General features: G+C 57.5%; 9 protein-coding genes across 9 annotated transcripts; 6 read left to right on the top strand and 3 right to left on the bottom strand.

Moving 5' to 3' along the window:
• Nucleotides 1-48: 48 nt before the first annotated feature.
• On the top strand, nt 49-1,174 carry GLRG_05000 (DAK2 domain-containing protein; the record flags this gene model as incomplete). Its single annotated transcript, XM_008095685.1, has 2 exons — nt 49-595; nt 678-1,174. 2 exons carry the CDS (start codon nt 49-51, stop codon nt 1,172-1,174), a joined length of 1,044 nt encoding a protein of 347 aa, XP_008093876.1.
• Nucleotides 1,175-1,724: 550 nt separating this feature from the next.
• Nucleotides 1,725-2,307, bottom strand: GLRG_04999 (LSM domain-containing protein; the record flags this gene model as incomplete). Its single annotated transcript, XM_008095684.1, has 4 exons — nt 1,725-1,767; nt 1,856-1,935; nt 2,012-2,222; nt 2,285-2,307. 4 exons carry the CDS (start codon nt 2,305-2,307, stop codon nt 1,725-1,727), a joined length of 357 nt encoding a protein of 118 aa, XP_008093875.1.
• A 613-nt stretch (nt 2,308-2,920) lies between these two features.
• GLRG_04998 (enoyl-CoA hydratase/isomerase) lies at nt 2,921-4,420 on the top strand (the record flags this gene model as incomplete). The annotated part of the gene is made up of 2 exons (XM_008095683.1): nt 2,921-2,971; nt 3,035-4,420. 2 exons carry the CDS (start codon nt 2,921-2,923, stop codon nt 4,418-4,420), a joined length of 1,437 nt encoding a protein of 478 aa, XP_008093874.1.
• Nucleotides 4,421-6,471: 2,051 nt separating this feature from the next.
• Nucleotides 6,472-10,307, top strand: GLRG_04997 (GATA transcription factor; the record flags this gene model as incomplete). The annotated part of the gene is made up of 2 exons (XM_008095682.1): nt 6,472-6,499; nt 6,562-10,307. 2 exons carry the CDS (start codon nt 6,472-6,474, stop codon nt 10,305-10,307), a joined length of 3,774 nt encoding a protein of 1,257 aa, XP_008093873.1.
• Nucleotides 10,308-13,625: 3,318 nt separating this feature from the next.
• On the top strand, nt 13,626-14,456 carry GLRG_04996 (RWD domain-containing protein; the record flags this gene model as incomplete). Its single annotated transcript, XM_008095681.1, has 1 exon — nt 13,626-14,456. The coding sequence occupies one exon, from the start codon at nt 13,626-13,628 to the stop codon at nt 14,454-14,456; it is 831 nt and encodes a 276-aa protein (XP_008093872.1).
• A 1,336-nt stretch (nt 14,457-15,792) lies between these two features.
• On the top strand, nt 15,793-16,416 carry GLRG_04995 (uncharacterized protein; the record flags this gene model as incomplete). The annotated part of the gene is made up of 2 exons (XM_008095680.1): nt 15,793-15,921; nt 15,979-16,416. 2 exons carry the CDS (start codon nt 15,793-15,795, stop codon nt 16,414-16,416), a joined length of 567 nt encoding a protein of 188 aa, XP_008093871.1.
• Nucleotides 16,417-16,709: 293 nt separating this feature from the next.
• Nucleotides 16,710-18,113, bottom strand: GLRG_04994 (uncharacterized protein; the record flags this gene model as incomplete). The annotated part of the gene is made up of 2 exons (XM_008095679.1): nt 16,710-17,861; nt 18,090-18,113. The coding sequence occupies 2 exons, from the start codon at nt 18,111-18,113 to the stop codon at nt 16,710-16,712; spliced, it is 1,176 nt and encodes a 391-aa protein (XP_008093870.1).
• Nucleotides 18,114-24,049: 5,936 nt separating this feature from the next.
• On the bottom strand, nt 24,050-25,852 carry GLRG_04993 (uncharacterized protein; the record flags this gene model as incomplete). Its single annotated transcript, XM_008095678.1, has 1 exon — nt 24,050-25,852. The coding sequence occupies one exon, from the start codon at nt 25,850-25,852 to the stop codon at nt 24,050-24,052; it is 1,803 nt and encodes a 600-aa protein (XP_008093869.1).
• Nucleotides 25,853-26,520: 668 nt separating this feature from the next.
• Nucleotides 26,521-27,391, top strand: GLRG_04992 (syntaxin 6; the record flags this gene model as incomplete). The annotated part of the gene is made up of 2 exons (XM_008095677.1): nt 26,521-26,567; nt 26,659-27,391. 2 exons carry the CDS (start codon nt 26,521-26,523, stop codon nt 27,389-27,391), a joined length of 780 nt encoding a protein of 259 aa, XP_008093868.1.
• Between the last annotated feature and the right edge of the window lie 141 nt (nt 27,392-27,532).

Here is a 27,532-nt window from a genome sequence, read left to right as displayed (position 1 = left end):
CCCGGCTCCGGCCGGGAGCAGGCGGATCTGCCGGTGCTGGTGGGCAAGATGCTCGCGCAGCTGCTGGACCAGGGCGACAAAGACCGCGCGTTCCTCAATGTCAACTCTAACGAGGTCGTGCTCCTGGTCAACAACCTCGGCGGCGTCAGCGCCCTGGAACTGGGCGGCATCACGGCAGAGGTCGCTTTGCAGTTGGAGGGCAGCTACGGCATCCATCCCGTCCGCATCTTGAGCGGGACCTACATGACCAGTCTCAACGGCCTGGGATTCAGCATTTCGCTGCTCAACATCGTCAACACGGACATCGGCGGGCCCAGCATGATTCAGCTCCTGGACTACCCCACCGAGGCCACGGGTTGGTCCTCCCCCGTCCTTAAGGAGACCTGGGAGGCCAAGAACGAGGCTACCAGGGAGGAGGAGGCGGACACCAGCCAGGCGACGAAGCCCAGCGACCTCAAGTACGATGCCGCCGCCGCCACCAAGTCCATCACGGCCGCCCTCCAAAGAGTCATTGCCGCCGAGCCCGACATCACCAAGTATGACACTGTCGTCGGTGACGGCGACTGCGGTATCGGTCTGAAGAGAGGAGCCGAAGGTAAGACATCCATTCTCTGTCTCTCTCTCTCATCCCCACAAGTACACGTCTTACCTCAGCACGCTAACGCGACGGTCCCCAGCCATCCTCAAGCACATCTCCGAGAAGCCGCTGACCGGCGACGCCGTCGTTGACCTCGCCTCCGCAGTCCCCGTGGTCGAGAGCACCATGGACGGCACCTCGGGCGCCCTCTACGCAATCTTCCTCAACGCCCTCACCGGCGCCCTCCGCGGCCTCGCCCCGGGCGCTGCCGACCCCAAGGTCTGGGCCGCAGCCCTGAAGCAAAGCAGCGAGGCCATGGCGCGATACACCCCCGCGCGCCCGGGCGACCGTACCCTCGTCGACGCGCTGCACCCCTTCGTCGACGTGCTCGGGCAGACGGCCGACGTCAAGAAGGCCGCCGAGGCGGCGCGCGCCGGCGCCGAGAAGACAAAGGGCATGAAGGCCAGCCTGGGCCGGACGGTGTACGTCGGCGGCTCGGGCTTCGAGCAGGTGCCCGACCCTGGCGCCTGGGGCCTGAGCTGCTTCTTCGCCGGGCTGGCGGGCATCGAGGGCGAGGACGGCTGGGAGAAGCTTTGAGAGACGTGAGGTTCTAGGTTTGATCTTCAGTTCGTAGTTTCCCTGTAGAATATCCTTGCATTTTCGTTGTACTTCCTTGGGTTTTCGGAGAGCGTCTCGGAGGAAGGCGGGTTAGTTCGCACATGTACGAAGGCAGGCTGGTAGGATGCCGAATCGCGAGAAAGCGAAAGTGAAGAAAAGAAGGGAAGAAGAAAAAAAACCAAATGAATCCAGATTGTCTTCAACGCCTATCTCGTCCCGTTTTTTTTTTGTGAAACAGAAACCACTCTACCGTGGGTATTCTTTTGTCGTGCAGTCTTTCCTCCCCGTTTGGGTTTGTACGCTGCTTTCCGTCAGGCGACTTTTGCCCCTTCTACGATAGCACCCGCCGACATTTCGTTTCCTCGCGCTCGAGATTCCTTCTGGCACGGTCGGTTGCATAAACGCTGTGTTTTCGCTCCTTTCCAGACATAACGTGTCGTATTTTGGACGCTTTCGTCGATGACATTGCGGCGGGCCGTACCAAGACTAGCGCTCCCAACTCCCTCCCGTTCGTATCCGTTACATTCCTTCAGCTCAAGAGAACCAGAATGACGCTGTCACCGCGGAGGAACCTAGACGTATATTAGCGATCGGCTAAGGAATCCGACAAGTCGGATGCGACGCGTCGAGTGAGCTGTATAAGGGGTGTTGCCAACCAACATTTTGCTGATGAAGCGGTCCTTGTTGACGGGACGGCCCTTCTTGCCGTTGGCCAGGCGCGGCGTCTCTGTCCACATCTCCTGCGGTCCCAAGTGTTAGCACTGTATCCTTGCTTGGGGTCTCGATGGGCTGGAGGGGTGGCGTGGTTCGTCGCACCTTTACGTTCTCGAGGACCATGTTGCAATGCCTGTCGAAGGCCTTGACGCGGGCAAGAAGCTTGCGGTTGTTACGGATGGAGATGAGGACCTGGGTATGGCTGCGCACGGCGGTCTGGAGGATAGAGAGAGGTCCGGCGCTGAACTCGTGCTCCTCAAGCTGTGCGATCTCGTACTCGGTGAGCTCGTTGCGGGACTTGGTGAGGAGCTCCCTGAAGATGGTTTGTTAGCAACGCTGATAACCCAAGGTATATACGACTCGGTATACACGTACTGGATCTTGGGATCGGTCGACATGATGGGCTATTTCGGGTGGGGGAGGATGGGTTGAGGGGTTGGGTGATGTATGTCGCGATAAGTTGCTTTACGATCTAGGTAGGTAGGCTACAGCAAGGCTGAAAGAGTTTGGCGGTCTCGCGGCTCAGGCGGTATGGCGCTCTGATTGGTCGGCCGCTCCAGTGAAGCCGGCGCTGGAAAAAATGTCCCCGTTCGGAACTGCAGGCGGACCTGCACTGGAGAGCTTGCAGCTTGCTGTTGCTTCAGCGGAGTTTTGGCTGCGTGCCGCTTGGCCAGTGCACTAGCCCGACCGCTGGATCCGTCCAATTGCCTGAGGTAAGAGACCCGTGGATGTACTCGGCCTCAATTTTGACGTCTGTGAGGAGCTCTGGAAAATCATTCCCGCGACCCCAATCCTGAACAACCAACCGAACCTCCCCCGAATCCTTCGTCCCCCTCCTTCCCTCCCCTCTTCCTCTCTTTCACGAGCCCGCTATATCTCAGTCGATGCGCCGCTTGTCCTAGACGAGCGCATTGGCAGCTGGCGAAACAAATGTTCTCGAGGACGATTGCACTACGAGCCGGGCCGGCATCGCTAGCTGCTCCTTGCCGGAACTGCAGCAGGAGCTTCGGCATGCCTCTCAGAGCCAAGATCATTGCCGCGGAGGCTTCATCACGCTCACAGGTGAGTCGGCGGACGTTCTAAAGGGCATCAGCGACATAATTTGACTGACATGCACACTACCAGATGTCGACGAAGGTTCCGGAGCAGTTTAAGGAGCGCCCCGGGGACGAGCCAGACGATGTCCTCTTCGACAGCCTTTACGGTCTGCGGACCATTCAGCTCAACCGCCCGAAGAAGCTCAACTCTCTGAACGGGAGTATGATTCGCAAGATTCTGCCTAGACTGGTGGAGTGGGAGAAGTCGGATTTGGCGAACGTGGTGGTCATGAAGGGAGCCGGCGAAAAGGCTTTCTGCGCTGGTGGAGACGTTGTTCAGCTTGCCCAGTATAACCAACAGCGCACGGATGGGTGGAAGAAGAGCGCCGACTACTTTGCGCTTGAGTACCAGCTGGACCACTACATTGCGACGTACGGCAAGCCGTACATTGCCTTCATGGACGGCATCACGATGGGTGGCGGTGTTGGATTGAGCATCCACGCCCCGTTTCGTATTGCCACTGAGCGCACCGTCTTCGCCATGCCCGAGACAACGATTGGGTTCTTCCCCGACGTCGGCGCTTCGTTCTTCCTGCCCAGAATGGCCGGATCCGTTGGCACTTACCTCGCCCTGACGAGCGAGAGACTCAAGGGTGCCAACGTCTTCTACTCCGGCGTCGCCACCCACTACCTCCACTCGACCTCCCTGCCGCAGCTGGAGTCTCGTCTCGCCGAGATCCGATTCCGCGACTACGACTCTCTGGAGAAGCGCCTCCAAATCATCAACCAGACCCTCGAGGAGTACGTCACTGGTCTCCCGCACGACGAGCCAATTCAACTGAGCGGCGATCTGCGCAATGCTATCGACCGTTGCTTCAGCAAGGGTAACATTGCCGACATCGTCGAGGCTCTCGAGCGCGAGCGCGACCGCGAGGAGGCCGCTACCAAGGAGTGGGCCGAAAAGACCTTGCACACGCTGCACAAGCGGTCGCCGACGGCCGTCAACGTTGCGCTGAGACAAATGCGCATCGGCCGCAGTTGGTCGATCGCCGAGACTTTCCAACGCGAGCACCAGATTGCGAAAAAGTTTATGCAGCACCCCGACTTTACCGAAGGCGTAACAGCACTACTGGTGAACAAGAAGAAGCCCAAGTGGCAGCCGGCAACGTTGGAGGACATCAAGCCTGAGATGAAGGTCACAGATGCCTTTTTCAAGACCTCTGGCGAGCCGCTTCAGCTGCTGAACAACCGTAATTTCAAGGAGTACCCTTACTCCCACTTTGCACTGCCGACTGAGAAGTTTGTCCGTGACATTGTCCTTCCGGGACAGTACACCCCCCAAGAGGTTGTGAAGAAGGTTGTGGAGGCGCAAAACAACCGGCAGGGTGTCAAGAAGGTGGTCAAGGATATCGTCGACCGCAAGGTTTATGTCAGAGAAGATGAAGGTGGGCGTGCCGGCTGGCGTGAATCATAAGAGGGCCATTTCGAGGCGTCACCGAGATGTTCTTGAGCATGAGGTGTGTATAATAATGTAGATGCTTTGCCATGTGTCTGAATAAAATCAAAGGTGGACTATCTCATGTTGGAAACTGATTCATCTGCTTCGGCGCACATCATATTGGGTGATGAAATGACGGATCGCGACGCGTGAATTGAAATGCATCAAAACATGGCTTTGATAATGCTCAACACCATGGCGGTTGCACTTGATTGGCTCAATAAGCTAGTTCGGGTTGCTATTGCGAGAAGTGGATTGAAAAAAAAAACCCCCTTCGTTATTTTTCGGAGTTGGTGAAGAAATTGGGGTAATGATGGCTTCATCTCAAATAGGCCGGCATGCTGATAAGATCTTGCTGCCTAGGTAGGTACGGTTTTGGGGCGGTTGAAAAAAGGATTTCGGACTTAGGGCCTGATCAAGCGTCGACCAGCTTGGTTCCGTCATCAAAGCTCATCATGGCCAAGAATGTGCCAGGATGTCTGCAGTGAATGAGCTCAGATGGCTTCGGTCGCCTTGGGTCACCGACCGTTGGCTACCGGATGAAAAGATGGGTGGGGATTGAGTCACTTGTACTTCGTACTTACGCGAGCAAAAAAAAAAAAAAAAGTAAAACTTGGTGAATGAAATGGGATGGGTCGAGAGTTGGAGGGGGAACTAGAAGATGGGCAGGCAACGACAGAAGGGAATCGATCTGGTCAGTGAGATTGTATGGACAACGCAGGCGAAAGACGGAAAAAGAGGGACCACACAGGCTTCAGCGAGTGGGCAAGTATAAAGAGGGACCCGGCCCCCCGCCGCCTTCGGTCAGGGAAGCGAGACCAGCTCATTTCCCCTGCTTCCCCCCCTTCATCTTTTGCTAGTTCCGGCGCTTGGTCCGCCCTGGTCCTGAGTCGCCGGTGTCAGGCCCCGATCGCAAGCACAGAGTCCGTCGAAGAAAAGAAGGGGAAATCGGCTGGTCAAACCCACCCGCATCCGAGAAGCGAGGGGGTGGGACCCACTTCCGGCATTCACTCAGCAACCGTCCCCCTTCCGTCGTGCACGGACCATCCGAAAGAGAAGATTAAGGCCACCCAATCCATCCACTCCACTCCACGCACCCAAGTCGCGGACGAAAACGTGCTTACGTGTTTTGGCGCGTTCTGGACTTTGACCGCAGCTGCACTTCGCGCCAAGAAGCAGCGCTACCTAGGCGACTTGGTAATTACCCCTGGCCCAACGTCACGGCCCCCCCCACGCCTAAACCGGGCACTTGCAGCAGTCTGTCTGTATTGTGACCTTTTGTGTTGCGTATTACCCACTGACTGCACTGCACTGTGGTGCGGTATCTCCACTCTACGCGACACATCTCACGTCTTTCCCAATCGTGTTATCTCTCATCGTCTGGCCGCGATTTATCTTCAACTGCACCACTTCACAACGAGGATTTGGGGCTCTCGGCTGAGTATATGATTCATCAATTGTTCCGGTCTTTTTTCTTTCTCCTTCTTTTTAACCTCGTTCAAGGTAATTAGCCTTCAGCGTGAGCTTGCAAACCTGTCTCGGAGCCGTGCTGTGCTCTAGTCTGGTCGCGCAGGGGCATTAAGTGATTTGATCCACTTCCCAAAAACGCGACTTACACCACTTGGACGCGACTCCTTCACGACCACGGCCATGATACCCGCCCCCCGCGGTTTCTTACGTGACGCCTGCACTTTACCACTTTAACCACTACAAACACCAGTTGTCAACCCACTCCCAATTCTCATCCTCCACTATTCTTCTTTCCTTTCTTCTACCCTTGGTCACCGCCCTTCAACCCTGCCGGCTTTCGACATTATTGTCGGCTTTTCCATTTCTCATTTTCGTCTTTGCCTTTTACTTTGTCCACCTCCTATACCCCGTCGAGCTGGATAAGCACGCGAATTGGAGTTAGAGCCTCGCCTACCATGGCGTCGCCAATGCCTTCAGCGCCCATGGGTAACTGGGGAAGTAACCCCCAAGCCAGGCCTCCTCCTCCACCGCCTGTCGGCTCAACAGAGAGTGACGATATGGGTGTTCTGACCAAGACGATGGGCCGTGAGTGCTTCTTGTTTCTTCCCGTCCCGGCCCTGGCTGGATGTGCTGACTGGGAGACCCAGTCAAGGTCACCTACGCGTTTGCCGATAGCGGCGAGAGTTTCCTGGCGCGACACCCCGAGCTGCTCACCGTCCGAACAGTACCCATCGACGACAAGCTCACCGTCGGCATGGTCGACCTCAAGATGTGTGTCCAGGCTGTTGTCAAGTGCAGCCCCGAACTTCTCAGCGACGTCACCCGCGACTTCGCCGTCTACGCCTACGACTACTCAGAGCCCGACGAGCCCTTGGTCGGCCAGGGTTTCCTTGGTTGGATCGTCAACAACGCCGATGGAAAGCAGATCATTGGCCGCGCCACCAGGAATCCCCTCTCCGCCTTTAGCAACGGCGTCAAGGAAATCCTCGAGATCAAGTTGAAGTTGAAGCCCGTGGCCGCCATGGTGCAACCCCAGTACGAATCCGAATCACGACCGGACCTTCGACACTCCTACCAGCGCTCCGAGAGCCATATGAGCGTCGAGGTACAACCCACAAGACCTGCTGACGGGGCCCTTACGCCGTCGAGCCATGCCGAGTGGAACTCCTTCATGCAGTCGAACCCCCAGATGGGTAGCCAGCACCACCCGCAAAGCGTCCCGTCGCCACACCAACCATCCATGCACCTCGACTTCCAGCAACAACAGCAGCAGCAGCAACAACAACACTTCCAACGCAGCAATTCATTTTCCTACGGCGCGCCGCCACAGCACCAGCACCAGCAAATTCTGCCTCAGCCTCATCAGCCGACGCAAAATTCTGATGGCCCTAATAGGGTGGCCCCGACCCCTGTTGACACAGCAACCGAGACCCAGGTCAACCCACCATCAAGGCCATCATCCAGGGCCTCAAACCCATCGTCGAGGAAGTCGAGAGCTACGGGACGACCGCGTGGTCGTCCTAGAAAGCAGCCAAGGGCTGAGAGCCAGGGCAACACCTCGGGCTACGAGGACGGAACTGATGGTGATGAGGGCCCCGCCAAGAAGAAGAGGGCTACCATGACCCAAGTCACGAGCAACATCAACGCCCCATTTGGCGGCGGCCCCGAGTCTCTGCGAGTCACGGCCAGCACCGCTGGCTCGTTGCGAACCTTGCGGCCGATGGGCATGCCCGTCGAGGCACCCATGGGCTCGCACATGCAGGATGTTCCCAGGGCTCCAACACCAGTGCCAGACAGAGGTCCCATGATGCCCCAGGCTGGCAAGCCGACTAACGGAAGCAAGCTACGTCGGCAGTCGAATTTGAGCCAGGCTGCGACGCCTCCCAGCCAGCCGCAATTCTCCGAGCCGCCATTCGCTTTGTCCCCGAGCCAGCAAGACGGCCGCTCTCCCGACTCGGAAGCCGTATCACCCATGTACTCCGAGGACAGCCCTGCAGCCATCGGGTCATCACCACCCGTTCCTCGTAACACGAGCTTTGTGCGATCCAGCCCGCCGGCGTCGAGCCCAATACTTCCTCCCATGCCAATGCCTCAGCCAGACTCGGGTTTTATGAGTGGAGGCATGGATGACCTTTTCGACGGTGAGGGGGTCAAGCAACAACTTCCGAAGGCGGTCGTGCCACCAGTGCGGAGATCAAACTCCAACGTCACCAAGGAACGGAGATCTCGGTCAGGCATTCCGATCCAGGTCTTCCAGCTGGCGGCGCAGCCTTCCGCTGAGGCAGATGCCGCCACCAGGAGCAACAGGCAGCAGAGTGCACCCCGGCCGCCTACCTCGACACTATCATTGGAGCCTTCTTTGCCTCCCATGTCGAGGACCGTAAGCGACTCGAGGCTTGCGCTACCTTCGCCTTCACAGCCTGCGGAAAAAGAGCCTTCGCCACAACAAGAGGAGCTGGTTGTGGCGGTTAAGCCTGAGGTCGATATCGACGGTCAAAGCGCTCCCAAAATCGAGACTCAACAGCCAGATGACGGTCTGGAATTGGGACTTGAGAAACTCGCCCAGGCGGTGCAAGGCATGGCGTCAGAATCAGCTTTGCCAGAGCCCCAGATGGCTCCGGATGCTACCGCGACGTTCGCCCGGCCATCAGCACCACCTTCTCTGTCAAGGTCTACGTCCTCAGGCTTCTCATTGGCTCTTCCCTCGGTGGCTGCTAGCGACCCCATCGGTCCCATTGCGTTGCCAGCTCCCGCCCCCCCGGATATCACCTCCTTCTCCGAGGCACCCTGCCCGCCAAGTGACGCCTTGCAGCCCCCAAGGTCACCGCCGCAGCCTACGAGGTCGAACAAGAACTATGTTAAAAAGCAGGCCATCAGAGAGAAGCTCCTGCAGGCGATCGCGAGTGGACAGACTCCCATGTACTGCAGCAACTGCGGTGCGATCGAGACTCCTACGTGGCGCAAGATTTGGACCCAGGAGCATGAGGGCGTTCCGGAATTTACCGAGTTCTCGGACAAGCCTGGCAGAATTACCGCTATCTTGGTCTTGGACCGTGATGCCGATGAAAAGCCGACCAAGTATCAGATCATCAAGAAGGCCCTTTTGCCCAAAGAGGATAAGTCCGACTGGAAGGAGCACATGCTCTGCAATCCCTGCGGTATCTGGCTATCCAAATGGAAAGCCCATCGACCTCAGGAGAAGTGGGAGAAGGATAGCGCTCGTCTTGGCCAACAGAGGCGCCCTCGGGGCACTGGTCGTGCTCCCCGTCCGCCCAGAGCGAAGAAGTCTGGTTCGGCGAACCCGCTCAACCCGACGTCCGAAGCATACAATACAACAGACCCCATTGGACCTGATGACCGTGGGGTCTCACCGATGGACGAGAGCAGGTCGCGCGGTGTTTCTCAAGTCAGCAATGCCAACGATGCCTCTCAGCGATCAATGTCCCAGTTTTCCGCATCCCAGCCCCCAGAATACCAAGGCTCGCGACCGACATCCCCTGGGAACATCTCCAACCCTGGCTCTACGCATTCCAGGGGCAGTGGCACAGCGAAGAGCCCGATCACCATTGATAACGCTGATGTCGAAGATATGGGCGCAACTCGGCGACTCCTGTTCCCTTCGCCACGAAAGGATGGCGTTTCGAAGGCACTGAGCGATCTTGCCGTCAATATCATGCAAACAGCGCCCGACTCCAGCAGGTCAGCACAAGTCATCCAAAACAGGGAAGTTCCCATCAAAGGACCTGGCAAGGACGCCGCAGCTTCCAAAGTGTCTGGCATGAACAAGGAGAACCTCGCTGCTCCCGAAGATGACCTTGAGGACCTTTTCAGAAGTCCTCTGATTCGTCCGTCGACGCCACCCCCCAAAGAACGGGCCCCTAACAACGGCCCCTTCAAAACCCCTACCCGGCCGACGCCGAGTCACCGACCCATCACTAGAAGTGTCACTAGAAGCGTCTCGCGTTCTATGAGATCAGGCGACCTGCTTCGGTCTCCCGCGGCTGTGCGCCGCACGCCGACGCGAACACCCCGATCTGCCAAGGGTCTGCTTCGGAGGAGTCCTCGTCTGCATAATGATGAGTTTACCCAAATGGAGCTTGCCTTGGAGGAATACCTTCAGACGCAGTCTCTTGATCACCAATACGACTCCGACATGTTGGAGGCAATGAACCGAGCTTTGGCGGAGTCCATGGACGCCCCTGGTTCAAACTTTGACATCACCAACATGGTGCTCGAATCGAGCTGCCAGCTTGAGTTCGGTGACCTGTTGGGCTCGCCTTCCCGACCCACCCCACGACCTGCCAGGCAGCAAGTGTCCGATTTTGAGGACTGGGACACGTGGGAAAGCAACATGCGTGCGCGTCAGGCGGCGGAAGACTCCAGGAGCCAATAGATGTTGGCTCGGAAAGGCAATTGTTTATGCATTGAATTACTACAGCGGGGGTCACGCACATGGACGTACAGAACATACACTTGCACTACGAGCGCGGCATCGTGAGGAGTCGTATGATGTTTTATGGGTTTAGAGGGGTTGTTATTACAACACAACGAGCATGACATATACATACGGGTGATGGCGTTTCGACACATCAAAGAGTTGATGATGTCTCTAGGTGTCTTAGATCATGATTACTTGGCCTCGGGGCCTTGACGACGAGTGGACATACCGCTAGTTGCTTTTGCTATCTTTTTTTCCTGCGCGTTCTACAGTGCTTTGGTCATTGACCTCGATACCATCAATACAAATGGTAACACTATATTTATTTAACCTTACCTGCTGTGTTTTGCATCCTTTGACAGTTTGTGTGTGAGACGACACAAGGCCGCCGTGTGGTATCATGTTGTAAATGAACCAAACCATCTATAGGGGCTTTGACCTGGTTGAAATTGGAAGCGAAGAAAATGGGCATGCGGGAAACCCGGCAGCTCCGAATCATCTCCTGGCAGTACATAAATATATATATATATACCCTCCAATCGATGCATGGGACGCCGGTCGTCATTCGGTGGCGGTCAGATTGGTTCTCGTGGCCCTGTCAAAGTGGAGGGGAGTGTAGCAGAGACATGATTCCGATATTCACCGTAATACACGCAGGCTGTCCCTTGATCCAGCGTGACCTCCTTCCACGTCTTGTCCGGCTCAAAGGGCGCCAGGTCAAAGGTGCGGCGGTAGGTATCGGCCAGCCCGACCCTCTGGACGACAGCCAGACGATGAGCAGGGCGTAGTACATGTGCCACCGATTCTGTTGGTGTGGATTTCACCGGAGGACCGCACGGGTAGAAACGTCATGTTGGCTGGGTCCATCTTGTACCATACGGCCCATGTGTGGCACTCGAGCCACTCGTGAAGGTTGCAACGTGCCGGAAATCATGGGAAGGCGCCAAATCGAAGCGCCGCGTCAGCCGCTCCCGTCTTCGACCCTCGGCCCGGATACCTTCTTCGGCCAAAGAAGCGCAAGGTCGAAATAAGAGTCGGACAGTCCGTAAAACAGGGAGGCTCGCAGCGGGGGGGGGGGGGGGGGGGGGGGGAGTACAGCCGACGTGCCCTCAAATGCCGGTAACCGGTCGCCCTGGAGGATCTGGGCCCTGCTGCTCCGGACCGTGTTTTCGACGAGCCCCTGACGATCTTGGTCGCCACGAGCTCGATCCCTACGCACACGACCCTTGGCTTCCAGGCGGCTCGCTGACTGCTGGGCGGCTCCGGTATCCCGTCAGAGGAGCCACTACCGGCCGCGGCACGAATTTCCACAACCGAGTTCCCATATATGCCGTCCATGTCATTTTGAATGATGCACAGGGTGTTGACCCAGATGTACCTGATGCCCAAGGATGCGGCAAGAATCACAGCGTCGCGGACGATCTTTGACAGGCCCGTCCTATCAAGCCGTGGGGAGCCTTTGGAGGATAACTCGGCAAGAGTCTTCTGGTTAAAGATGAGAGCTTGAGACCCACCCCACACGTAAATAAGAATTGCGTATTTCGTGACTTTTGATCGCCGCTCCGACAACTGACATCGACTTCACCTTTCAGATCAATGAACGTGAGACCCTCCAGCAATTTCAAGGTTTCGTACGGTGATTGTAGAGGTCGGCAGCCACTGTCATGATGCGTCCTTCAGATGCTGCTGAGCCAGCGTCGAAGTAGGCCGTCTAACAGCCACTCCACAGAACAGTGAGCACCTTTTCCCTCGCTGGTCAAACCGTCGTATCTAATGAGCTGAGACGTGTTAGGGTGGTTCCTTGGAACGGATCGGAAGGCTCCTCATCAATGTGAGTAGCGTTGAGCAGAAGCCAGCAGAGCGAGCATCTGTCCCTCCGGAGGCAAAATCTCGTCGAGGTATTCCAGGTCTCGAGGTCGCAACCCGACGGAGTCGGTTGGCTTCTGCAAGAAGCCCGGGGAAGGCCGCTGACCGTGGGTTGGCCAGTCAAAAACTTTCCTGCAGAGTAGTTGAGCTGTTCACAGGTCGGACACGGCTTGTTAAAGGGAGGTTCGCACTTCACACTCCTCTTGGGAGTTTTTGCGAAAAACTTCGACTGCCTACGACGACTTGACTGTGCTAAAAGGTTCAGCCGTTATGGTGGGCCACGATGCTTCAACCGGCTCGACGGCTTCTGCTGACACAGCCGAGTCAGAACGAAGAGACTTGCGTAAGAGCCAGTTCAGAGCACCAGGACGCCATCCCAAGCCATTCGTCGACTTGAACATGGTTCTTTCCCAGTCTGGCCGGTTTCTTGTCAGGGTCGCAAGGGTGTGAGTTGTGAGTAGCAGTTGAAATAAGGATGATGTAAACGCAGAGCATACGGGGGGTGACTTGAGAACAGAAGCGCTCCAAGAACGGGCTGTCCCCCTTGGATGCGCGCCATGTTGTTTGGCCGGCTTGATCAGAGCTCACAACGAATGGATGCAGGTGTTCCCCGAAGTTGTGATTGGCTGATCCGGTGTAAGGCCTTCAGCTTCAGTATGGTTAACTGTTCGTGCCGCTGTCAATTTTAGATGGCGAAGAAAGTTTACTGTTAGACGGCGTTGAAAGAAGCGTCTACATCTACGTAGGCCAGATAGCAATATATACATACCCCTTTCAGTTGCTCATAGGGCTAAGCAATGGCCCACTATACATTGCTATCTGATTTCAACACCCGAGAAAACTGAGACTAGCCATTCGCAATCCCAAGTGTTTGATACGTATGGATTATATTTTCTACTGCTGATACTGTTGGCAATGACGTGGGAGCCCTGAGTCGTAGGTCTCGTTCTATATATCACTCGTCACCAGCTCGGCGGTGACTCGGAGTTGAGGCCGCGTTCCTCCCAGGAGCAGCGACCGGGGTGGATCCTCGGAAGCTCGGACCACCGACGACCCACAACACAACACCCACTGGCTGGTTGGAAGTTGGAACAACCTCACTGTCTGGTTCATTGGATAATTGCTTCTCACTCACTCACGTCACCAAATTCAAGAAATCTCATAACGTCGGAGTCACGGCAGTACCATCCTCTGTGGTTGTACCGCAATTCGAGGTCCGCATACGATTTCTACCTATTTATTATATTGAGAAAAGTTGCGAGCACGGCTTACGTCCTCATAGAGAGAGAGAAGTCATCGGACAAGCACCCACTGACAAACAACCCCTCCATTGGTGCCGCTCCTCCTACCCCCAAGACTTCCTCCCGACCCCCGATCCGAGCCTCGGTTTCCGGTTCACTTGTCGCCATGTCAGACGACCTCAGAGACGAGATTGAGGCCCTCAACTCCATCTACGGAGACGACACGCTCCGGCCCTCGCCGCCCAACTACATCCTCGCCCTGCCCGGCGGCCCGGGGGCCACCTCCCTGACCCTCCGATTCCCGGACTCGTACCCGGACGTGCCGCCCGAGGTCCTCGGCACCCACAGCGCCGGCGAGAACGCCCCCCGCGGTGCTGGCGCCCGCGACCTCGCCGTCTTCCGCGACGCCGTCGCCAACGTCTACCAGCCCGGCGCCGTGTGCCTCTTCGACGCCGTCGAGGAGTTCTCGAGGCTCCTGGAGGAGCACGCGGGAGCGGAGCCGTCGCCGCCGCCGCCGCCGCCGGAGAAGGACGAGGGCAAAGAGGAGCACGGGACGCGGCCCGCGCCCCTCGCCGAGGAGCCCCCGTGGGTCGTCTCGGACCCGTTCGTGGAGCTCAAGTCGGTGTTCCTCGCCCGCGCCGCGCCCGTCGCCTCGCCCGCGCAGGCCGCCGGCTACGTCCAGCACCTCCTCGCCACGGACAAGAAGGTCCGCGCCGCCACGCACAACATGACGGCGTGGCGCGTCCGGGGGCCCAACGGGACCAGCTTCCAGGACTGCGACGACGACGGGGAGACGGCCGCCGGGAGCCGCCTGCTGCATCTGATGCAGCTCATGGACCTGTGGGACGTCATGGTGGTGGTGTCCCGCTGGTACGGCGGCCAGAAGCTGGGCCCGCGCCGTTTCGCCCTGATCAACAGCGCCGCGCGGGACGCCTTCGTCAAGGCCGGCTGGGTGGAGGAGGCCGGCCAGGGCAAGAAGAAAGGGCACGGTAAATGAGGAGGCCCGCGCAGTCGTCCGGGTCGCGCAGTTGCGAATGCTGTTACCTCCCCTCAACTCCCCCCTATCCGGCATACATCGGATCCGAGAGCAGGAGCCGACGACGATGTTGGACGTGGTCAACTTTTTCCCGGTTCACACATAAGCCCAAAACTTGGCTCGTCACAAAAAGAAAAGAAAGGATGAACCCGTTTTGCTTCAAGTCGGGATCACCGCCCGGGCTATTCCTTGTTCCTGCCGCCCGAGATCACGACAATGATCCTGCGCAAGCTCGGCTGGGCATCGATTCTCCGGGCGGTGCAGGCGAACAAGCTCTGGTTCCGGTGTGGCAGCGAGATCTTGTAGTACAAGACTTACATGTGCCGGATCGCGGCCCCCAACATGCCACTTTACAACGCGCAGTTGTACGCCAACTCAATCATAACCCTCGTCAACTTCAGATCAGAAATCCCTCACCATGATTCACTGCAATAGATGGTTAACCGGCTCAAAGCGCTCCACTTCCCAAACCTAGCCGCACTACAGGGTCTTAGGGTTGAGAGCAGGGATCAGATATCGCTCCTAAAGCATCTTGCGCAGACTTCGACTAGGCTCAACAGAGACCTAGTCCAAGAGCGGCTTGATACTCACTGTCTTGTCGCAATTTACAGCTCTAACAAGGCTCAACATAGACTTCGTATGCAGCAGCCCTAGAGCGGTAGAAGAGCTAGAGGATTATAAGACTAATACCTAAGCTGCTATCTAGAAGGATTTAAAGAGCGCTTCATTAGCTTAGGGACGCACTAGTTACAAGCAGATCCCATCTAAAATAACAAAGACGCTTGCCTAGTGCGAGAGACTAGTCAAGTTAAGACTCTAATCTAAAGTCTATAGCGACAACCTAGGTCACCACTCTAAACAGGAAAACCCGTCCCTATAAGCACTCTGTACTCTCGAGCTTTAGCCAGTTAGCCGGCGTGCCTAGGAGTGGGTCAAAGCGACATCTGGTCTCCGAAGTCTCAACCTGAACCTCCCCTCTGGCGAGGCCAAGCCGGAAGACCTCCTTTGTCTGTCCCCGCTTAGCAGGCTAACAGAACTTATCATCATATAGCACAAGACAATCAACCAGGCTGAATTTCCACTCGCTAGGGAACACCTCCTAGAGACAACCACGTTAATACAAGGACTCAAGCTGCTGCGCTATAACCTGGCCTCTGGATCTCTACCCGAAGCGAAGGGGCTTATAGAAAGGATCGCCTGCGACCACTCTAAACTAAAGGAACTGCGTTTCGGGTTCAGCGTCCGTCAGCCCGACGAGGTTCTCTTGGCTTCCTCGTTCCTCCCGCGTCACCAGTCGATGTGGAGGCTCTTGGCGAGCACAGTTCTCGCAGCAAACGAGGGGGGCGAGCATGTAGACCATGTTGGCTCTCTCAAGGGGCTAGACTGGGCCGCCGACGCGTTCAATTCATTGTTTCCGCAGCTCGAGGTTTTCAGGACTGAAGGATCCCTTTGAAAAGGTCTACTAGAGAGCACAGTCTGGTAGGCGGCTGTTGTCCGCGTGATCGGGTACAGCAAGGGTTTGCCGACGCCGGCAACATACCTCGACGAGAAGCGCGTGCCTCCAGGCATCTGGGCCAGCCTGAACGACGTCCTCACCGACTGTAGCCGGACGGCAAGCCTGCTCAACACCTGCACGAAGGCCTTTGACGATCGCCGGGTCTATCCCGACGCCGCTAAGCGCGGCCCCGGATTCAGCGGCCCCAACAACGTCGTTGTCTTTATGAAGTGGCCTATCCTGGCCTATTTGGTCCAGCTGTGGTTCGAGCGAAAGGCAGACGACGGGTTCCACACCACCCTCGCTCACAGCGATGTACCGGGAGACGAACGCCAGAATATCATCGACTGGTTCGGCTCAAAGTCGGGATCACCAGATACGATACTGGATCGGGCCATGGTACGGAGATCAATCATTACGAGTTGAGCCGTGGGTCGGATCCGACCATTCTTCCCAAGACATACAAAAGTTGGTATCTAACATCAGAGAGCCGTCCTCCGAAACGCCGGCATGCCCGAGAAACTTTCAAGAAAAAAACACAATTGCCGACCGCCTAGACCAGTTCACGCTGACACAATCGTCCCTTCATCCAACTTGGTTAATGCTACACACGTGGATAGCTCGTGACCACCACCACCACCCTCCCAGCGCGGCCTGTCTCCGCGGGTGCGCCTCATCAGCAATGCAGTTTTCTGTAATGGTGGTGTATGCACGTGGCCTCAGGCCTTGAACAGCTTGGGGGTGAGGATCTCGAGGGCGCGAATCGACTGTTCGCAGGAAAGGATGACGGCGCCGGCTCTGGCGGTGGAGAGATAGGAAAGGCCTGCGCTGTCCCCGGTGCGCATGTCCTGCACCAGGGTGCCGGCCACGCCACAAACGATACCGGTGGCCTCGAGCGGGAGGCTTTCGAGATCCAAAAAGATTGGGGTGAGGTTCGTCTTGGTATCGCCCACGAGAGACTCGCCGAAGAGGCCGAGTAGCGACTTGTCCACTAGCAGCGACGGGGGGTCATCCTGGGCCAAGGTGATGGAGATGAAGCGGGGCCGCGCCGCCAAGGCGGATATCATGGCGGTGTACAGCTTGGTGTCGATGTTGTCCAGCCAAGTCTGGCGGTGGCTGTTGCCCGTGACCTGGCGGCTCAGAGAGGGCCGCTGGGTGTGGGAGAGCTCGCCTCCGAGCTGGGAGGTCTCCCGGCCGGAGCACTGCACCAGCAGCAAGTCAGCCTCAACATAGGGCGAGACGCTCCTCTTCTTGAGCAGGTCGAAGGTGCGGACTTGGAGCTCGGCGATGGTCGAGGGTGGGGGCGTCAGGGGAGGCCCGCTGTTTTGACTGGAGCCGCGGGAGTGAATGGAGGCTGCGGGGCTGACAAAGTTGGAATCGTTGTCGGCCAGCTCGAAACCGTGGGCCAACAGGGCCTTGACGACGGTCTGCCTGTCCTTGCTGGGCACGAGGATGAAGTCGGAGTAGTAGGTGGTGATGAAGAAGATGGGGATGCCGGCCAAGGCCAGCGGGGAGGTCAGCTCCATGACACGGCCCGCGGCGTCCATGCCGGCGCTGATGACGGAAAGGACGAGATAGGTGTCTTTGGATATGGACACGGACTTGGCGAGGTCTTTCGGGAGGTCCTTGATGGCGGGCTCGAAGACGTTCTTGGCCCACGAGCTGTGGCAAACGATGGAGCACTCCATGGGGGTGACGCTAATGTTGAGGAAGCCATGCTGGCCCTCGGTGTTCAGCCCTTCAAGCTCATGTTCCGGCTCGCCCTTTGACGCCTTGAGGGTCTGGGTCTGCGGGAGAAGGATTCGGAGGATGGGCTGTAGCAGTGACGAGTAGAGGTCGAGCGGAATGTGGATGAGGGTGTAGTTGCCGTCCTGTGGGCAGCGTCGTGTCAGTGAGGGTCTTACAAGGTAGCAAGCGAGACAATGGTGTCATTTAGCTCCGAGGAGGTGCGACTCGACAACGCGGCACCGTAATAGCCCCGCATTTTCGAGTGACTCTTGTGAGAGACACAAACGAACGCATTCCCCCCTTCTTTTTCCTCCTCCCGCACGCGTGCAGCCGGAAGACATGAGAGACATGGGGCGTGGTGCCAAACTTACGAGGAACGAGACCTGGGCGTTCATTGTGACCCGCAGACTCCTGGCGGTTGAAGGCCAGAAGAGTGCGGTTCTACGCCTGGTGCTCCTATCTTCTAGAAGAATCCGATCTCGATGCGCAGGGAAGAAAGCACAGGCACGTCCGTTGAAGGTTTGCGTCGGAGTGATATCGGAGATCGGAGGGGGGTTGTGCTGCCTGTTCTCTGTGCCGGGTGCCGGCCTCGGTCTCAAGAACCCCACGAGACTAGGCGTTTGGTTGGTTGTGGTTGTGGTTGTGGTTGACGATGTTTTTTGGGGGGGGGAGGGGGTTTCTTTCTGTGTGCTTCTAGCAAACGAGACCCGATCTATTTTTTTTTTCTTGTAGAAGAAATCGGGGTTTAAGCTTTGGATAGCCGTGGCTGATGGGGAATCAACTAGTTGGTTCGTGTCATCTCACTCCGTCTGTTGTCTCTGGGTTGTACAGCTTTCTTTAGATCCGATATAGTTTGCGGGGTGGAACCTTGGGAAAATTGGATGGACAAAACCAGATATATGAGGACAACTCGGGGTATGGACGGTATCGCAACAGAGACAGTAGTAGGGAGAACGGGGAGAGGAATAGGAAAACCAGAAGTAGGCAAGAAGGGCGGGATGAGGGGATGGTTAAAAAGAAGGCGGATTGGAGGGGTGTGTGTGTGTGTGTGTGTCTGGGAGGGGAGGGGATGGCAGAGCGAAAGGGAAAAGAGGAATTAGATTCAATATGGGCGGGACCCTTGAAGACAGGCTAAGGTGGGCAAGGTAAGGCAAGGCAAGGCAGGGCGAGGCAGATAGGCATGCAGTGGGGGGAAAAAACGACGAGACCTAGATTGGGATTCAACCCATAACACGCGTACATACGGATACACGGAGAGGAGATAGGCAGAGGTGAGTGTGGTGGTAGTGGTAGTAGCAGTCAGTGGTGGTGTGCTTCCCGCGGCCGTCTCGAGAGGCACACTGGAGCACAACCGTGCGTCGAGTTGCCGGGGGCGGGCCAGGCCAGGCCAGGCCAGGGAAGCTGAAGAAGACCAGCGCGCTACGGGTCTGAGAATACGAAATAGCAAAACGTGGTTTTACATGGCTCTCTAGCCTGCGATAATGCGGCCTGGTGGTTGCAGATAGGGTGATTGCCGCTGCTTCTCCACAATGTCACAGTAGCGTTGGTCCGGAGCGGGTAGGTAGAGACAGACAGACAGACAGACAGCCAGCCAGCGAGAAAGAGAAAGCGAGAGAGAGAGAGGGCTTGTGGGGCCCCCCCTCTCTTGCGTCAACGTTTTTCGCCGAGATTCACCTTGCCCGCCCCCCATTCTGATTCTGCTTAGTGGTTGTGTTTCCTCATGTGCGCTATCTGCCGTCTTGAGAGATGTTGGCATCCCGTGCGTGATCGATCGACGGTTCCGCGACGATGCACGGAGGGATTGTTTGTGGAGACGGCGGGCGACCGAGGAGGAGAGGACGCAGCAGGTTTTTTTTTTTTTTTTTTTTTTTTCGTTGTCTCGCTTCGGTCAATATGCCACTGCCCCCAAAGTGACGATGCCCCCGCGTATGGTTACAATTGCAAAGTACTGTAGAAACAAACTTTACCTTGTTTTGCTTAGGATAGGGGGGGGGGAGGCGGGTAATAGTCAGTCTCGCACCGGGTAGCGTACGGCGAGCTGGAATGGTTTGTCTCGATGACGCCGGTGATTCCTCTCGCCGGCGGATGACCATCGCCAGAGTGAGAAGTACAACTTTGACATACAACATGGTTGGGTCTTCAGGGGACAAGGTGTGGGCGCAACTAAGGCGGCATGACATGGCGGGGTTGAGCAAGGGGGCTGGTTACGAGGTATTATGTGGTGGCGTATGCGTGCGCGTGCGTGTGTTAAGTGTGTGTTGTGTGTGTTGTGTGTGCCTCTTTCCTTTCCGTGACCCATGATTGCATTTCTGGTGGTCAGCGCTGCCAGGACGCCGAGTAAGATCGAGACAGCCAGACACACAAAGGGACACAGGGTGCTAACGATGTGCCTTTAGGGCGGTTTCACTAGGCATCGTCTGGGACCCCGTGTCTTTGTTATCCGGTGCTTGTCGGGTGTTGCGTCTGGATCTGGACCCTGCGAGAAATCAAGTCCCGTCCTTGATTGACTACGGATACTTTGGCTACTTGGTGGCTAGACACCTTCGGCCGTGAGGACGTCGGAATGAATGGGCGCAGCGGGCGCAACGGGCGCTCTCGAGTCAGGGAACTGGGGGGTCCCTCCCCTCCGTCCTTCCATCCATCCAGTATGGTTTGTGGTCCACGGCTCCGGTCAAGGTGCGAGAGTTTGAGCCGCTCTCTGGGTCCACTATCAAAATTTGACCAAACCTCAAGCTCGGTTCCTCAATATCATTCGCAAACATGGCCACATATTGCGCCTTATTTTCCACGGCCACCACGTCAAACAGGTATCGACGATGCTGGGACGGAGGCGCCATGCTAGTCCGAATCCCGTCATCCTGAAGCCTGGACTGGGCTGATCGGACCAAGTGACCACCACCCCGTCGCCATGTCTTCCAAGGCTGGCGTCGGGCAGGCGGGCAGGCAGGCAGGCAGGCAGGCAAGCAAGCGGCTTGCTTAAACGAGCCCTCTCTCTCTCTCTCTCTCTCTCTCTCTCACGCCGGAGCCAAAAAGGACCACATACATGGACGTCGGATACAAGTACCGCGCCAGGTTGGTCAAGGGAAACCGAAAGGGAAATGGGACCGCGGCATGGCGAGGACCAGACACAAGGTAAAAGGGTCCAGTGAGCCGTTTCTGGCGGCGTGCAGGACGCTAGTGAGACATGGAACGTGGGGGGTTCTTGGAATTGGTGACTACACAGAACCACTGGTGAAGGAGAGAGAGAACCCCTCGTTCACTGGTCTACAGATGCAGCTAGTAGTAGGTTGAGGCGTGACGGGATACGTTTCCTTTTCAAGCCGGTCCATCTCATGGTCGCACAAGTAGGTACACGATGTCATCTTACCTAGCTACCTGTAGGTAGGTACCTTGCCTGCTTGCCTACCTACCAACCTACCTATTCACAAGTACAGGTACTACCGTACGTAGTCCGTCCGGGGGGTGGGAGTCTACATCGATTGGCTCAAGTGATTCCGCACAGGCGCTGTCAGCGTACCTGACAGAAGGTGCAGCGGCAAGCACTCCGCCGCCCCCTCCTTCACCTCAAACATCACCACTCACCACGCTCACACCTCACCTTGCCTCACCCCATCTGATCTCACCATGCTGCCCTCATCTCTCACTTCTCACTTCTCACCTTCCATTGCGAATGGGGAACAACAGTGACGGGCATCTGCCGTCGCATCCATATAGTTGCGTCGCCTGGTCCTGCATCCCGGCTGGCCTCGGCATCATCGCTTTCATTCGTTCAAAGCCGTCAGCGGCGTCTCGTGCCGCGGGGGCGACGAGAAGCCCATTGTTGACCATATGCCTTCTCGCTTGGAAAAAAGGCTTGGGGCTCACGAGATAATCTCTGCCCGGAATACCCTCGACGACGGGGGTTGACCATGTCATCTTGCTGACACATGGTCATCACTCACTTGCTCACCAACGCCCCCCTCACTTCAATCACTCCCCCCCGACGTTTCCAACATTCCTTCAAACTAGCTTCACTCTGCACTGTCGAAAGCTCTAGACCTGGCCATCGCGGCTTTACTATGAACCCTCTCCCCCCGCGTCGGATGGCATTGCGTCAGATCAAAGACTCGGCCATGTCTTTCCTCTCCTCCTTAGACGCCGTGGCCCGCCGATCGCAGCGGTTCCTGAACCTTGTCCGAACACAATCCCGTCCTAGGCAATGTACCTTGCTACTGGCTCGGTTGCCTGTCCGTTTGCTCCAACAATCGGTCCTCATGCAATAGCTGTCGGGAATAAGGACATGGGTTTTCTACTACTGCAAGATGCCGTGGCAGCTACGTCGTCCGGCTTTCCCATTATCGACAAACCGGCCAGCGGGCAGTGGATGGGCGAGCTGGGTTGACACGGGATTTTCAATTCGCTGGCGCCATATCCCCAAGTAGACGGTGGCAGCACAGGCGGGAACCCCTCTTGACTCCTAATGACAACCACACCCCCGTCCCACTTGTTGCCATTCTCCTCCCGCAGTGCGGTGCTCCATCTGGCCCAGAAGAACCCCCATCCCAGAGCTGCATCCTGGGATCGGATCCCTTCAGCAACCACGCTCAATGCTACATTCTGGCATCCCCCACGCGAATACCCTCCTCGGATTGCCGCTGATAAGCGTCCTGTCACTCCCTCCCCCAACCGCTGCGCCCATAGACCTGGGCGGCCGGGAACCTGACTCGTCGAAAAGCCCGAGTTCGGTCACGGCAACCAACGAGAGACCACGACTCCTGAGGAAGCACGAGATGTCTACCTCGACCACCTGGCTCGCCCCAAATACTCGGTTCTGGCTTACGTGCAGGTGAAGGGCCGGGGGGGTTGGCAGGCACGCGCGCATCGGCATCGTCACCACGCGCTCTTATGACAGCATTGCACATTTTCCCCCCTTGGGAGTGACGGACACATGCCACGACATTGACGAATTAGACATGATTCTTATGTGACCAGACGTCGCAGATGGTGATCCGTGGAAGGAAGATGACACCCATTTGGGCTGAGCATCCGGGAGGCGTCTGGATCAACACCAAGCTGGTGCTCAATTGCCCCATCCTGCTTCGTCTGCATCGCCGACGTGGCATGTTCGCTTCTCGAGGGTAACATGTTACAACAAACGCTGACAATGACTTTGGAAACGAAGACCGAGCCTCCACTCGACTGGAGACACATGTTGCCGTGATCCATTGTACGGCCGGAGCTTCGCCGAAATCTCGACCATCGGGTTTCAGGCATTGAGTCTTTTACCCCCCCGGTCCCTCTTTCTCTCTCTCTCTCTCTTGGGCATTGTGAGAAAACTTTTTTTTCTTTTTTTTTTTTCCCTTCATGTCTTTATATCCCGCTCGGCCGATTCTCCAGTGTCACCCTACCGCCCCATTCGCCCGTGCTCCCTTCTCGACTTATCTTTGCGGATTACTCCGTAGATCGTACCCGTCTCAAGGAAAAAAAGATCCACAGATAGGAACCCTGAACCTTGGCGTTATCTTGGGCTATGATTATCCATATATGGCTCGGCGCCTAGCTTTAAACCCTTGAGAGAGCAGGGAAAACATTGGAAAAATTTCAACGCGTTGGGCGCCGCATGCTGATTTGCTCTGAACCGCCAGCGCTGCCCCATCAAAGGGCTTTGGCGTTCGTTACCCCGCCGTCGGGAATCCCTGCATGGGATGATGCGGCGGCGGAAGATAGACGTAGAGGGGCTGGTGCCTCGGTGCGCTCTCTCGTGGCGCTCCAGTCCGTCTTTGCGTCGTCCGAAATGCAGGAGGAAGGGACACGGAGAACATTTGGCCTATCGTGACCCCCAAATCGCTGCATGACATGACATCAATGCCTTGTTGTTGTTGTTTGGAGGGGCGGGGGCAAGTGAATCCCGCGTGTTGTCCGCTTGCCGCAGTAACCGACGTACGCTGTCTTGTTTGTACCCTTGCGCGAATGCGGGCCTAGGAACTTAGTTTCACCGAAGAACACGGCGCCGCTGCAGATACAGGAACTATGGGCATGCGTATACGGCCACGCCGTTTTCCTGCCGAGTCGGATTGCCGGTTTCGACGACGGCTACTCATGCAACTGCATGCAGAACTCAGGACGGGCCCGGTCGTCTGCCAGCATCAGTGACATGTGCCTTGTTCGGGCCCTCCATACCCAGCTGTTGTTTCCGCGAGTTTGCCGCCCGTAGGAAGGTAGGTGGCTTGGAACACAAGAAACACTTGGATGGTGGAACGGCGTGCGACGCCGCGCAGGACTCGAGTCAGGGTGAGAAGGAAGGAGACGCGTATCGGGCTACAGAAGGCGCCCGTGTCTCCACGGCGGCCCTCTACTTCTTGATGCCCACAACCACCATGTTCCTTGGGCTCTCCTTGTAGTCGAAGACGGTCTCCACCCAGCAGTCCCGGACGACGTCGGCGTGTTCCCGGAGGAACAGCCAGCGGTCCGTGACGATGAGCGACTCGACCACGGTCGCGCTGAAGGCCATCAGGCTCCACACGGCAGCGACCTCCTTCTTGCGGGACATGTACGCTTGCTCGTACGCAGCGATCTCCTCGTCGGACATGTCCGCCATCTTCTCGCGGATGACGTCGCTGTACTGGCTGTACTCACGGTTCGTCGTCAGTTTCGCAACGGCGCCGCGGACGTAGTCTTTGAGCGACTTGTAGCATGCCTTGCGCAGCGAGCCGATGATGACCGGGTTCGTACTCGTATTGAAGGGCGTCTCCTCGGGGGCGCCGCCCGCCTCGCTTCCGGTGGCGGCGGCGGCGGCGTCCGGGTCGCGGTGGTAGACCTTGTTGATCACGCCGCGGTCGAGGAAGATCTTTTGCAAGACCGCGCGGAACAGGTGCCGCGTGAAGAAGTCGTCGCTCTCGGACTGTGTCCAGTTCTGCGGCGCCTGGCAGGCCATCATGCGCGCCGTAATGTTCATACGCACGCCCTGCCCCTTGTAGCTTGACAGCGTCTCGCTGAGCGGGAAGCCCTCCGGGTCGCGCCGCTCGGACTCGCGGACGACGCGGCCGTTGAGGGCTTGCAAGCTGGGTCGAGCATATGTGTACTTGTAGGTCGGCGGGCCAAGCTTCTCCGTCAGAAGGTTGTAGCAGCAGCCGACGATGGCGACGGCGTGTATGGCCGGGTTCATTACGAGCGAGCGGATGCCGTAGTGCGAGAGGTTGCCGCACGAGTGGATCGACACGGCCATCATCTTGAGCTCCTTGTCCTCCTCCTCCGGGAGCACTTCCTTCTCGATGCGCCCGATGACCTCCGTCAGGTCACCGCTTTCCAGCCGGCCGACGACGTAGGAAACGGAGCCCTTGCCCAGAGCACGATTGTACTGTGGCTGGAGCTCCTTGATGGGGCGGAAGTCGAAATCCTCGACGGCGTCGCCCGAGGGCTTGCTGAGGGCGTTCTTGACGGCTTCCGTGCCGAGCCGGTCGGCCTGCATCTGCAGCCAGAGCTTCTTGTTTCGCATGACGACCTCCTTGCCCGCTAGACCGGAGAGGACGTCAAGGCCCTTTGCGCCGTCAATGTTGTGCTCGCGGCCCTCGACGGCGACGACGTGGCGGTTGTACGGCGGCAGGGCGAGGGTGCGGCCGAGGTAGTTCTGGCCGCTGCCAAAGTCTACAAAGTGCGTCGTCTCCTTGCCCCAGCGGGACGAGATGGCGCCGGCCAGCGAGTCGACATAGCGCGCAAAGTGGGAGACCTCATGCACCTTCTTGGGATTCATGCCGACGGCGACGGAGCGCGAGAGCTTCGGGGGCGGCTTTGTCTGGGCCTGCGAAGAGGGCGAGAAGTTTCTGCGCAGGGAGAGGCGGCGCACGTTCCGAATGTATTCAAGAAAGCTCTCCGGCGGCGCCGGGTTCATCGAGTCCAGCGGAAGGGCGTCGAGGTCGTCCCGCATGAGCAGCTCGAGGAGGGCCATGGTGTCGTAGGACAACAGAAAAGGCTGCCATTCCTGCGGAAGAATCTGGGCAAAGAGGCCCGACTCATTTGTAAAGAAGTCGAGGACGTGGACGCCGCCGCAGAGAATCTGGAACAGGTCCGTGGTGGTCACGAACTCGAGGAGCGCTGCGACGTATGCGTCCGGCGAGGCGAACTCGTCGGAGCACGGGAGGGGCTTTTCTGGTATCATTTTTGTTCCCCAACTTTGGGCTTTTGTGGTTGTGCCCTTGCTTGGTCTTGCACGGTGGCTCTCAGATACTTACAGACCGATTTTCTCACCTGAGAGTCGAAAACGAACCTCAGTGGGCAACCGGGTAAAGAAGTCTGTTTGACCGTGAGCAGAAGGGTGAGTGAGTGAATGTGGAGTTGTGACTCGAGTGAAAATCCCACTTACATAAAAAAAAAAAAAAGGACCGATGGAGGGGGTTTTTCTCGGTGAAGGAGGGGCACACCGGAGTTTCTGACAGGGGTTGTCGGTGAGCACTCAAGGTGAGACCAGGTGGCCTGGAGCCACGAGCATGTGCCGAGGAAACTCCGGTCGTCCTGCCCCCAGGGTACATCCCCCGAAAGTACGGATACCGACTAGTGGCATTCAGTAGTGGACCTGCACCAAGGGTATGGACGGGAGGTAGCCTTTAGTGACAGCTTACAGCACGGCCGGGACGCACAAACGTCATCCCAGCCAGCCGCGTTAACCCAAAAGGTATATCGGCGACAGCTCACCAATCCCGCACCCGAATCTCGAAGTCCCCGATCTTCAGGCACCTGCTGCGCAATCGCTCAAACGCATCCAAGTCCGCGTTGCTGCCGCAAACAAATGCGTTCACGGGTGCGCCTTTCCGTACCCCCATCACCAGGATGATGTCCTCTGCCAACGAGGAGGATCCCTTCCTCCAGGTCCAACAGTATGCACCCCTTCCTTCCTCCCCCTTCAGTAGCCTCCACGAAAGAGAGGGTATCCTGAAAAGAATGTGACATTGACGACAACCGCGACAGAGATGTCCTAGCCCAGCTGAACTCGACCCGGCCCCTCTTCACCTCGTACCTACGCATCCGTTCCCTCTCCACGTCCCCGACGTCCCCCGAACTCGCCTCCGCCCGTTCCGACCTCGAATCTGCTCTCGAGTCCCTGGCAGAGGACCTCGCTGACCTCGTCGAGTCCGTCAAGGCCGTCGAGTCAGATCCCTCCGCCTTTGGCCTCTCCGCCCAGGAAATCATCCGGCGCAAGCGGCTTGTTCAGGATGTCGGCGGCGAGGTCGAAGACATGCGCGAGGAGCTCTTTAAGAAGCTCGGCGACGTCTCCTCATCGTCGAGGGGCAAGTCTGGCGCGGCGCGCGGCGCCAACTCGGACCTCCCTGACCCGAGCTCCTTCTCGATCACCGACGGCGACGACGACCACGACCGCGGCGGCGAGGACTACGCGGCCGAGTTCGAGCAGCAACAGCAGCTCGAGATGATGCGCGAGCAGGACACCCACCTCGACGGGGTGTTTCAGACGGTAGGCAACCTGCGCCGGCAGGCCGACGACATGGGCCGCGAGCTCGAGGAGCAGCGCGAGATGCTCGAGGTCGTCGACAGCGTCGCCGACCGCGTTGGCGGCCGCCTGCAGACGGGCGTGCAGAAGCTGCAGTACGTCATGCGCCGCAATGAGGACCGCCTGAGCAGCTGCTGCATCGCTGTGCTTATATTCGTCCTTATCGTGCTGCTAGTGCTGCTGCTGATGCTGTAAGGCGTGGGCCCATGGAATAGCCGAAGCATGGAAGGGGGGAAAGGGAAGGGAGAAAGGGGTGTAGCCATTGCGAACCGTAAAGGAATGGGGTTTGGGAGTTTCATGGAGCGTCTGGTAAACAAAATGATTTTCCTCCTCCCC

Source organism: Colletotrichum graminicola (assembly GCF_000149035.1).
Source record: "Colletotrichum graminicola M1.001 genomic scaffold supercont1.16, whole genome shotgun sequence".
NCBI lineage: Eukaryota > Fungi > Ascomycota > Sordariomycetes > Glomerellales > Glomerellaceae > Colletotrichum > Colletotrichum graminicola.
Note: the sequence above shows the minus strand (reverse complement) of the source record. Positions and strands in the feature narration are given on the sequence as shown.